The following is a 13181-nucleotide window of genomic DNA, read 5'->3' as shown; positions in this document are numbered from 1 at the left end:
TAATGAAATCTAAAATTGAATTGATGCATTTGAATTAAAATAATTAATTCTTAATAATATTTTACATTAATATTTCAAAATAAAATAAAGATGCTTAAAATTACTGTTGTGTACAAGTTTGATTCCTTAACGGTGACTGAGATCATTAAGTAAATAAACACTGCGAAAATTGAAATTTTTGCGTTGTTTTATTTTTAAGTTTTTGTTTCACTTTTTACACCGTATACTATGGATAAACCTCAGATAATTTTACATGCCAATGTTCCTGTGAATCATACAATATTTGATACTAAGTGGATACCAATTAGTACGAAATTCATTGCTCTTGGTACACATCCTAATGGGACGGGTTCATTGCAAATATATGAAATTTCCAGCGGTAAAGTTCAGTTAGTTAGCGATGTAAGTTGAAACATAAAGCGTTTCCATATTTACCTTTAGGGGATATTTCTGTATCTTTACCTGTCTCGCCAACCACATTTGCCAAGGTGCCAAACAAATTTTAAACTTGCAAATTAAAAAAAAACAAAAAGCATGTAGATATTTGCCAGGGGTGGCTACGAGAGGAGATATTTCCGTATCGTGATCTGTTGCCGCAACTACAGTCGCCAATGTGCAAATACATTTAAGCTTACAAATTATAAAAAATCATGTAGATGTTTGCCCAGGGGTGGCTACGAGTTATACATTTCAAGTTGGTCCCTTTAAGTGATGTTTTTTAAATTTCTTACGGGCAACTGTCCTGAAGTTACCAAAACTTGCCAAATATTCTACCGCAGATCGCGATACGGAAATCTCTGATCAGTTGGTCCCAGTCTGTGATGTTTGTTTTAGTTTCTCGCGGTCCAATGCCCAGAAATAGCTAAGACTTGGCGATTATTATGCCACAGATCATGATACGGAAATCTCCCCTTTAGTAAGCGTGTTATGAAGTTTAATGAGACATTTATCAATTTTGTATCCCGAGAATATCTTGTGTTAGGAATATTTCTGTTTTGCTATCTATTCCGCCAATTACAACCTCCAAGGCACCAAATAGATTTTAAACTTGAAAACATATTTTTAAATGTGTAGAGGTTTGCTATGCAAACAGTTATGCAATGAAAAGCTTGATATTTTCTGGTGAGGTTTAAAGAAAATTAGGATTATATCATCTTCATGCACAATTATTTATCAACATTTGTTAAACATGAAAAAAAAAATTGACATTGCATCACACAAATATAATTATTTATTACAGTGGTTTCTAACCCCTGACTGGTACTGAGCCCTGGATGTAATGATACCGGACTGCCTAAGGAACATTAAATTATTCCTGTTTTATTTACTGTGGTGTATTCTTCATTGAACAGCCCACGAGGCTAAAAGTTTGGGGATTACTGATTTATAGAACAGTAAGAAACAATCTCTGAAGAACATACAGACACAAAAACATATAGATACAAGCTCAAAATCTTACGCCTGTAGAAATTTTGATCTCTTACCATATTTCCTTAAGAAGAATTAAGTTCGATTAAATTTAAGTTTTTTTTAAATAAAAATTTAAAAAAATTTCTTCTAATTTTAAAGAGAGTAGGCACTAAATAGTCTCTTTACTGAGTTATCTTTCAAACCCAAATCTTAAATTTTATTCCAAAACTTCTCTATTTTTTTTTTTTAAGTTATAATGCAATATTTCTAACAAATTTTATTTTTTAAAGTAAACAAAACTAGCTTTGTAAGTCTTTTTTAAATAAAATAGATACTTGTAGATAAGATTTAAAACATTTTGTTAAATACTTTTTATAAAATATTTATTAGTTTTTATTTTGTTAAAATTTTGTCATTCTTCATTCCTTTTGTCATTCAGACTTGTATAAATGAAATTTTAAAAAAAGAATACTGAGATTCTTTTTTCTGGTTCCAAGTATATGTATATAAATAAATTTAAATTATTATTATTAAGAGTATGTAATTGTATAACTCTATAAACTAAAATACTCTGAATTAATTATATGTTCCATTAGTGGACCAACGTATCACATGTTTTGGGTTTCACATAAGATCACAATAATTTTTCTCCATATGATATATAATAAAAAGGTATAATTAATTATTAAATTGAAGATCTACCCCTGTAAAATAATTTAAATTTTTTGCTGTATGCTTATGGAAACGTATTTTAATAGGCAAAGTTCAAAAAATGCGCTAAGATACAACTTGTTAAAATAAAAATTTCACACTTATAACAGTGCTGTGTGATTCTTTCATAAGGATTTGTAGTATTGGTTGTGCAACATGTTAATGGAGAAAACAAACAAAACTCTTAGAACCTGGTCTAACCTATCCATTTCCTATTATATAAATTTTTAAATTATTATATTATGTATTATATTAAATTATTACAACTTATTATATTAATTAATTATTATATTTAATAAAAGATATCAATAACAAATCTGAACATCTTCAAAAAAAAAAAAATAATAATAATTTTATTTACTATTTGCTTTGATCTAATTGATGGCATTTCCTGTAATATTGTTTTGTTTAAACTCACTTTACTTTCAGATTACTAAACCAAAAGGGTTTAAGTGTGGGACCTTCGGGGCATCTGGTCTTCATCAGCGACATTTAGGTACTGGAGATTTTGAAGGCAATTTACAAATCTGGTTAGTTAAATAAATTTTTAAATAACAACGTAGACTCTTGATAAACCAAGATCATCAGGAAATGCTTCAGTCCAGATAAGCAAAAATATCGGATTATTCAATTTATGCAAATTTTGATGAAAAAATTATTCAAAACGTATAATTATGATGCAATAAAATTCATGTCTTTCCTGAATTTGGTCACTTGTCTCATATTCACGAAATTATAATATAACTGTTTGTCCATTTTCTGGTTTTTTATTTATTTCCTGCATTTGATTTATACTAAGAACAACTCTTTTCCTTTTCAGCATGTTAACACTATAAACGAAATGTAAAATGTGAAAAAATTTTAATCTGTACAACGCTGAGTCATATCTCGCATTGCCCCGCCACAAGAACATTCCGGGAGCAAAACTGATCATCTGTATTCAAATACAGCTAGATGAGTTCAATGCAGTAGGAAGGAAAAGTTAAGGAAAATGAGATCTTTCCGCATGTTTCAGCGGCAGCAATCTGCATTTCACTTTTTTTTATTCCTCTCAGATAATCCTTTTTTTTTATTCCTCTCTTGGTTAATCAAGAGTCTACTGTAGTTAAAAAAACTTTTGAAGTTTTTGAAAAAAATTTTAAAAGAAAAAATATTTTTTCAGTCTATACTGAGATATCTAAAAATGATATAGATATTTGAGCATTATGTTAACGGCATATTATAATGAAAAATATTATAATGTATTTTAATTATTTCTCATTAGTCATTTAGATATCTAAGAAAGAAAATATTTTTAACATAGTTGTGGATTTTTGCTTTATCTTAATGCATTTTAATTAAGTAATATGGAAACACTTGGTGTTTGTTTTCAAGTGAGCTATCTTGATAACTGAAGTTTTTTCTCCTGATGTACTTCATAGTGTATTGATCTGAAACTGGATAGACATCTCAATGTATCATATTTTATTTTTATGTGTGTCTTGTTAGCTTTTATATAAATACCCTCATACATATTAGTTAAATTAGCTTATTGATTTTATAAAGTTAAGAAATTTGTCAAAATATTCAATTATTTCTTAAAAAAATTTTCAAAATCCAAAAGAAGATGCTCATCATTTTAAACTTTTTCAAACCTTAATTATTTATTTATAATTGTACTTATAAATTTTACGGGAACATGTTTTTCTATGATATTTTGCTTAATATAAACTTGTGTTATATTTCCATGTACATCCTTTAAAGTTAGACAGTTTATGTCTATTTCAGGGACCTGGATAAGAGTGAAGTTCCTATTTATTCCGTAAAAGCTCATTCACAGATAATAAATGCAATTGATGGTGTTGGAGGCTTAAATATTGGTGCTGGAGCTCCAGAAATTGTCACATGTAGTAGAGATGGTAAGATAATAACCACCCATCTGTTAAAAATTTCTCATTAAACAAGACATCTTGTTATATTGAGGCTCATAATAAATAAGCTTACCTATACACAAAATATACAATTATGTGCTAAGAAAAATTATTTTATCTTAAGGCAGTGTTAAAGTTTGGGATCCACGTCAAAAAGATTTACCTGTAGCAACAATGGAACCAGAGGCAGGTCATGACAAAAGAGATTGCTGGACTGTTGCATTTGGTAAATTGATATATTTTATATTTATACAACCAAAAGCATGAGTAGAAATTAAGAAAGTTTAACTATTGGTCCAAAGTACCAGTAACTATAAGATGCTACTAGTGTACACTTTTTTGTAGGTCCATTTTTCTGTAGTGTATTAAAATGATAAGTTACATTTCAGAGAACGTGCATGAAACATGCTATTTTAAGATAAAAACATAGACCAAAGCAAGAAGAAAAAAAAAGAAAAAAAACCAAAGCACCATATCATTTATTTATTTTGATCATACACATCTGAGGGCCAGTAATACCTATTTTATGGTTGTCCGAGTCATATTTAATGGTCTCAGACCAATGTACCGTCTGAAATTTGAGAGATGAAAAATGTTTTCTATGGATTTGTAATTAAGCTATTGAATATATGTTCTTAATATTATAAAAAACTTAATCAGGAACCCGGTGTACAAAACCCATATTGATATTTTACTTTCTCAAATTAATAGGAAAGAAGCTTTAATTTTACTTTAAATTAAAGCAGTTTCTCACTACTGCCAAACCCTTAGTGAGCAAAAATGAACATATTCTAACCCTCAGTGAGCAAAAATGAACTTATACTAACCCTAAGTGAGCAAAAATGAACTTATACTTTTCTCAATCATTAAAGAAAATATAAAATGTTTAAAATTATTCTTGCTTTAACTGATTATATTTAGTGTTTCAAGAGAAATGTTAGAAATACTATGTTATTCTGTAATAATTAAGATGAACTTATGTTTATTTGTAATTGCTATTTTTATATTTGTGGAAATTAAATTTTGATCTATATCTCAATTTCATTTTAACAGATATATTTATTTTGCTATTTGTTGTGTTTTATTTGTTTAGGAAATGCTTACAATAATGAAGAAAGAGTTATTTGTGCTGGGTATGATAATGGAGATATAAAATTTTTTGATTTAAAAAATATGTGCCTTCGTTGGGAGTACAATTTGAAAAATGGGGTAAACAATTTCACTTGTTACTATTGTCTGGTTGCAATGATATTAGTACTTAGTTAAATAATTTTAGTCATTGTTATAGTTTTAATCTTTCTTTTTTTATTTAAAATTTTTGTTTAAATATTCTGTTTAATTTAAATCTATGTATGAAATTTTATTCTATTTATTAAATTTTATAACTGGATGAAATTTTATTCAGTAGATCAAAAATTCCCCATTACCAAAAATGGGAACTTATAGCACACTTACTGGTGTTTTTGATTTGGTGCATACTACTGGTGTTTTATCTAATCTTTAATCACTTTTTAATTCTTTGGGGGGGGGNTTTTTAATTTTTTGGGGGGGGGGGGCTATTTCTTTGGAGTAAATAAGTTATTTAAAATATCTATATACATATATATCTTTATTTATATATCCACTGATTGGTTCCAAACTGATATACAAGAGACGTATGAACAATCTGATTTTACTAACTTAATTATTTAATCAAATCCATATTGTTCTTAGTTAAGTACAAAGGAATTTTCCTTCAAAAAAAATTAACAAGCATTGAATGTTTATTAAAATCTATAATTTTTAAACAAATTTAGTTTATTGTGTTTTTTATAATAGTTTTAAAATTAAAATTGTTTTGGGCATTCTGTGTTGAATTTGAACTGCTTCAAATGAACATTATTTTAGCAAATTTTAAATAGTAGAAAATTATATTCATTCAATTGTTAGAGTTCAAAAACTTAGTTTAATGCTTATTTTAAGCAGATCATTATGGTGATTTGATAAAAATTAAATTGTAATCAGTAGATCAGAAATTCCCCTTTACCAAAAATGGAAACTTCCAGTGCACTTACTGGTATTTTTGATCTAGTGCATACTACCAGTGTTCTATCTAACCCTTAATCGCTTTTTAATTCTTAGGGCGGAGGGGGGACTATTTCTTTGGACAAAATAAATTTATTCATTTAAGAAAATATCTTCTTTTATTAATCCACTTATTGGTTCCAAACTGATATACAAGTGATATCTGTACAATCTGATTTTACCAACTTTATTATTCAACCGAATCCTTATTGTACATTAAAATTATCAAGAATTTAATTTTTTATTTAAATCTTTAATTTTTAAAGAAATTTAATTTTCAGTGTTTTTTTATGATTGTTTTAAAATTAAAATTGTTTTAGGTATGCTGTGTTGAATTTGATCGCAAAGATATTGGTATGAATAAATTAGTTGCTACAACATTGGAATCAAAATTTCATTTGTTTGATATGCGAACATACCATACGAAGAAAGGATATTCTTCATTGCTGAAAAAAGTAAACTTAGTGTTTTAAACACTTCTATTGAAATGTTATTATTAACGCATTTGTACAATTTAATCTTTGTTTTCAGTTATTAACTCTGAAATCTTAAATTGCTTTTAGTGTAATAAGTACTTGAATTTAATACTTTACAGATTCACAAATAACAGCATTTAACTTTTATGCCATTAAAATATCTATTTAACACACATAAATCTAAATAATTTCCATAGTCAGGGGTCTGTCCAGGCCGAATTTACTACCGTTTATCGGTACCTTCACAAATTCAACTTTAGGAAAATCTATGTCTTTTTTATGTCAGAGTAATAAAAAGGCATTTTAGAAGAATTGACTGACTTAATCTACCCTCTTGCAACTTCAGTTTATTAGAAAATTTTAATGATTTGGAAACTGGTCTTGTAATTTGCATTTAACATTCCAATTGAATTATTTGATTTAAATATAAGCAGAAGTAACTTGCTTGCTTGCTTTCGTATGCCTGTTGGAGGTGCGATTGTTCTTGTTTTCCAGTGGCGCCATCTCAAGAATTTGACTTCTGCCACATCATACGTCACACCTGTTTATAGGGCGGGCCTATTCATGCATCCATTCATTCATTCACAGTTCGTAATTTTGACCTGAATCAGAGAACGATCGATCACCAATCCAGTACCCCCAGAGGTTTTGATTTGTTATGGGAACATGGAGGACTTAGCGACTCAACAGATTTAACGTGCATCTGTCATCATGTACTATGTGGGGAGTCTTCGGCCAGCGTGATTTGAACCAACAAACTCTTGGACATGGGCCCAGCGCCCTACTGACCAGGCTATTCCGGCCCAGCAGAAATAACTTTTTACTGTTATATAAGCTCCCAATTATTACAGCCTTTTTGAAAAATTTCTTCAGCTTTTTTTGGAAAATATTATACTTTTTTGAGTTGCCAAATATATATAAGTTAAATAGTTAAGTTCAAAACTTATTTTCAGCAACTAGTATATATGCATCAACAAGCTAATGTATATGCTTATAACTCAACAAAAGTTCTAGATGCCAACTTTTAAATGTTTAGCTCATTTCCAATTTCTTTTAGTAAATGTTTTCATTTTATTGATAAAGGCTCATAAATCTACTGTTTGGCTTTGTCGTCATCTACCCCAGAATAGAGATATATTTATGACAACAGGAGGCTCAGGATCTCTTTGTTTATGGAATTAGTAAGTTCCAGTTTTTATAAAAACCTGCCTTTTATTATAATTCATTATCTTAGTTTTCTTATTCATTTTTTTTCTGTAATTATATTTATTTTATGTTTCTTTTCAGTTAGGCAGCATTTTGCTGTTTCTCGCAACTTAAATACAGCACACATTTAAAATTCTTTACTTGAAATTTTATAGCTACTTATCTAAAAGGTTTAAAATGTTATTTAATTTGCATTCTCAATGTAGTGTCTGTTCAATTTTTTAAAAAAAAGTTAACCTTAATTTTAATAGGAGAAACAAAAAAAACAATCCTTAGAATGCTAATGGCTAAGGTATATGCTATATTCATTTTAATTTTGTACCATACATTTCTATTTTATTTGTTTTGATCATTTATGTGGCACTAATAGCTTTTTTGTGATGGTTTGCTTTTCATGGGAATGATCTGAAAAAAATATTGGTGCTCATGGGCTCTATGCTATCACAATTAAAGTTGAAGAAATAGATAATGATTGTATCAATGCTTCTTTCCCTTACTGTTCAAAGATAATGTAAAAAGATTATGCAAAGATTTATAAAAGCAATATGTAAAATACTTAGATAGCAATATGTAAATTTTGAAACCATTGATTTTTTTCTTATGTAAAGTTTTTAGAAAGTCTGTAATTATTGCCCTAAATAATAATAAAAAATATCTGTCCACTTCGAGCAAATATAAAATACATAAATAAAATTGCTTTACATTTAAATGACCATTTATTTCAGTGGTGGTAAATAATGGTTTCACAATTCCTGAAAAGAGCCAGAATGACTTTCTTTTTTTTTCTGTGCTTTTTTCATATTATAGTTTCTTACACCATATATTAACATTAGTCTTTAGCCTTGAACGTATAATTTATGTCAATTAACTTGAAATTTACACTGATTTGCAATTGAAGAGTTGAGTGGATGAAGGTTTCTCAATGACAATTTAGGTAATTTGAATAAATTTGCTTTAAAGTTTATGCATTGATAATCAGAAATAAAGATTACATTTTGCTTTTATTTCTTGTTTGCGAACTTCATATTGGCAAAATCTACAAACTCCTAAAACTAATCTAAATTGTTTATGTCATAGTGCTCACTCTCTTTACCATTTTATTTTAATGTTAAAAAGGCAGAGTTTTAAAGGTTATCCGTCAACTAAATGCACTTAGAACCCTCTTTCACTTCAAAAATATTCAAAGGTTGTTACTTTGTACCTTCAGCAAATGATTTACGTGATTCAAAGACTTATCTAATTAAAAGGATGTACAGCTAAATAACTCTAAAATAAAGCCTATCATCATCCATCACAATTTTTTCCAAAACTTTTCTCTATCTTATTCTACTAAGATCTTCAATTATACTAAAAATATACTAATGAGAAGTATGTAAACCTTGCTGTACTATATATAAGTGTTTCTCTTAAGCCTAAGAAACAAGTGTCCTATTTTTATTGACTTTCAATAATTTTATTTTGTAGTGAATACCCATCTAAGCGTTATAATGAAGAAGGACCGTCTAAAATTGGTGTTACGGGAGATGCCCATTTACTCCAAGACAGTGTGATAGCACCCCAACCAATTTCAGGATTTGATTGGAACTCAGATAAGCTGGGTCTTGCTGTGTGTAGCTCTTTTGATCAATCATTGTATGTTTTGATAGTTACAAAACTTAACACTATATAAAACAGGCTTATTATTCCAAGCATGCACTGCCAATATGCTTCTATGCTGAACTGAAGATCTAGTCAATAGGAAGTAGAAACAGTATTGGCTCATTGAAAACTCGTTGTCTTTTGCACAATTTTATAGAGAAAAATGTATGTTTAATTTTTCTAACGCCGTTTGCACTCATTCATTTTTTACTGACGTCATTTGCACCTATGCATCATTCATTCTTTGTCAAGATCTTTAAATTTTTTTTTTTATCATTTACCATATCCTCACTTGTGTTCTGTTGTTGACTAAATGCCTAAAATGTTTTGGGTTTAATTTGTATATTTTTGTTAATTTTTCTTTTGTTTAGAATGTCTGACAATATAAATAGTTCTGCTTTTATTTTAATATGTCAGTTACTTCTTATTGAAATTTATAATGTAAAATGAGACTCTTTCATTGTCACTTATTGCCTTTATATGTTATTTTAAAAATATGTATTACAATTATTTGACTTTAGTATAGTAGCTTGCTAAAATTTCTATTTTGCTATCACTTATCCTCAAAAAGTTACATTTATAGTCCTTATTTTCATAATACTAAAAAATTCTGTCCACGGGAGCATAATGTGTCTTCTCTATTATAATGATAATATAGTTGAGATATAAATGTGACAATAAGTTTTGAGTTATCAATCATTATGAAAACATTTAACAAGCTATTTTTAAACAACTGATTCTGCTCAAAAATTAGTTAGAGTCGTATCAGAAAAGCTATGAATGGCTAAATCAACTAATCAATATTTAATAAGTCATTTTTCTTTAATTTAGGAAAAAAAAGATAAGTATTATTTATTTTAAAGCAAGATTTAAAGTTATTTTTTATTTTTGAAAAATACAAAGAAAAAATTCTTTTTCACTGCCTTACTTTAGTTTATAGATTTTGTCAGGTAAAGTGACAGTGCTGTGAGGGGGGGGGGACTAACAAAATAATAAGATATCCACTTTACCTTTTGCAGATTTTTAAGTTATGCTATGTACAAGCTGGTTTGATTAGATCGATGAAAGTTGACCCACTACAAAATTTATAAACTGCAATCAATTTGTGGTTGCCCCCTTTTTACATGGTGGATGCTACAAAGCAGGGGATCAGATGATGTGAAGACCACCCCTTTGGTCAGCAGAGAGAAAGATAAGGATTGATTGATTTATGAAGAATTAGAATGCAGAAAGCCTTATCTTTAAATTTGTTCTTGTGGAGTATAACATTTCTTTTCGTGTGATATCTAGTTTCATTGAGGAGAATCGAGCCTTCTTGTGTGCAGCCTTACTTTAAAAATATTTCTGGTTACGCAATGCAAATTTTTGTACTTTTTCTATTGTTAGGTTTACTCATTTTCATGATTTTCCTAGTTTAAAAAACCATTTAACAAAAAATAATTTGAATTATTTTTCTTGAATACTTTATTCAGGAACCTTGCTAAAAGGTTCCCCAATCGTACTTGTACCCAAAGTTGACGAATCATGGAAAATACTGTATCATATCCTTTAAATTAGAAAAATTTACTCGCTTGTATACAATTTTGCTGAAACCTTGTTACAGTAGTATTTTATATTTATTATTTGTTTTCTGCTCATCTCTTTTATTTTGTTCTATTACGATGAGCATTATCAAAAGTTATGTTTCTGTTTTGGAATTAATTTTCTTTGCACTACCGAGTATTTCACAAGTTCCTTTCCACTTCTTTTTGATAAAGTAAATGCTTTTTTCCTTTAATGCCTATGAAATTTTCTTCATTTGGTTTCAAATATCTGTAAGCTTGTCAACAAACATAAATGATAACATTTTTATGAGGTTTCTTAAAAACCATTAAAAGCTATTTTATTTGTCATTTTTGCTTTTAATATTCATATATGTTTTATTTCATTTGGTTTTATATTCTCTTTGTGCGCAATATTGTATGCGGAATTTGGTCATTCTTACTCAAGATTAATTAATTGTATGCTCTTCTTGGGTGGTATGGTATTTTTTAAGAGCTCATCTTAACATACTTGCCAGAAATAAAATAACAGAGATTTTACTTGTGACGTTTTCATGGGCTACATGCACAGTTTTGATACATCATGCATAATCATGTAAGTCAAACAGAGAAAATCAAAATTGGAAATAATATAAGCACTTACATTTATCGAAGTAAAAAATAGGTATATATATCTTAATCTAAAAAAGATTTTTAAACCATTATTCATAATTACTAACATATAAACACTCTACATCAAAATAATTTTCATAAATTCATATTTCGAACATAAGTACCTGATTTGGTTTTGGAAATTTTTATGAAGAATCTGTTTATAGGGGAGTTACTAGGGGAAATTACTTTTCATCAGAAAATTCTGAGCAAATTTTTAAAAATAATTTCTCTCTCACTCTGCATTGCTAAGTGGAATACATTGGATACCTGATGTAACACCTGCTATATTTTTGAACTGTTTTTTTTTATAAAGTTCATTTTCTAGTTGCCAAACTGGTACCCACAATAAATGATTATGAAAAAAGAAATACTTTTATGTTTTGACGATTGGTAAAAATACAATGCAAACAAACAAAGTTATTGCCAAATTCCCGCAGGTAAATAACGAAGTTCGTTATCGGAGAAAAAAATTCACTGAATAAACGACTTACAGCAGTATTCTAACTATACTGGTTTGGTCGGCACAGCCATGTAAGAACTACAGTAGTGCAACAGTGCCATCTGTTGAGAAATAAGATAAGTATTTTTGTTATTAGCGGATATTTATCGCTAATTTTTTTATTTTTAAATAGTCGTAAAATACGGAAGTCTTCGTTAAAAAACAGGAGACTTGGCGGGTATGTCTAGAGAGAAATTTTGTGTATTGAAGCTTAAACGAATTCATGTTAACTGACATAACTTCATTGTTAGTTCCAAAGTGATATAAGTCTCTTTATGATAAAATAAAATGATCTTTCAAAACTTATTATGTCATAAAAAGTTCCTATCAAGTATCAATATCACAATTTATTTTTCCTAATTCTAGAATATAATTAGTTCCTCTGTAAATCGATTGCTATTTCAATTAGTTTCCTTTTAAAAATATGCCTCCTGACTATACTTGGATATTCAAGGCAATCATGTTGAAAAGTAACATTCTTTGTACATATCAACTAGTAATAAAATCATTTTTTAGTTTGTTTTCTTTTTTGTGTGCATCCAACAGAGATAGTTAAAATAAAGAGCTGTTTACATCTACATTGTTTTCAAAAAATTTTATTACAATATTTCTTTACTTTGAGTTTATATATATGATAATACAAATATTATATCTTTATTGTATAGAAACATAATAATTAAGAGTCTGTAAATATAATGCCCTTTTGATCTCAAACTTATAAGTACTTGTATACAATTTGTAAAATAAAAAATGGAATTACATACATTATAAAATTATATATTTTAATATTGTGAGAAAGTTTTGTAGATTTGCAAGGTATTAAGTTTTTACTCTATTTCAAATTATGTAATTTTAAATGTTAAATCTAAAATTTGAACAGAATTTGTCACAGTGCGAGAAATAACTTTTTTTAAAGTGATTTTTATTTCTATTGAACAATTTCACCAATTCTCCCTCTTTTTTGTCATTTGAAATTATGTAAAAATTTATATTCTTTACTATTCAAAAGAATTTTTCTTCTTTTAATTAATGGTTAAAAGCGATTAATTCTCAATAACAAAACTCGTCCTTA

General features: G+C 28.1%; 1 protein-coding gene across 1 annotated transcript; it reads left to right on the top strand.

The window, feature by feature from the left end:
- The first annotated feature begins 133 nt into the window (after positions 1–133).
- LOC107443728 (WD repeat domain 92) lies at positions 134–12632 on the top strand. Its single transcript, XM_043045420.1, has 8 exons — positions 134–402; positions 2551–2651; positions 3889–4019; positions 4156–4257; positions 5125–5240; positions 6416–6550; positions 7655–7752; positions 9242–12632. Exons 1-8 carry the CDS (start codon positions 229–231, stop codon positions 9444–9446), a joined length of 1062 nt encoding a protein of 353 aa, XP_042901354.1. The 5' UTR covers positions 134–228; the 3' UTR covers positions 9447–12632.
- The last annotated feature ends 549 nt before the right edge of the window (positions 12633–13181 follow it).

This window comes from Parasteatoda tepidariorum, chromosome 1, assembly GCF_043381705.1.
Source record: "Parasteatoda tepidariorum isolate YZ-2023 chromosome 1, CAS_Ptep_4.0, whole genome shotgun sequence".
Lineage (NCBI taxonomy): Eukaryota > Metazoa > Arthropoda > Arachnida > Araneae > Theridiidae > Parasteatoda > Parasteatoda tepidariorum.
This window is presented reverse-complemented; position numbering and strand designations above follow the sequence as displayed.

Bases quoted from the DNA above. Each gene is read 5' to 3' on its own strand.
- LOC107443728 (XM_043045420.1), top strand. From the start codon at position 229: ATGGATAAACCTCAGATAATTTTACATGCCAATGTTCCTGTGAATCAT. The intron at 2,652-3,888 runs GTTAGTTAAATA...TGTCTATTTCAG, and splicing joins GAAGGCAATTTACAAATCTG to GGACCTGGATAAGAGTGAAG. The intron at 4,020-4,155 runs GTAAGATAATAA...TTTTATCTTAAG, and splicing joins TGTCACATGTAGTAGAGATG to GCAGTGTTAAAGTTTGGGAT.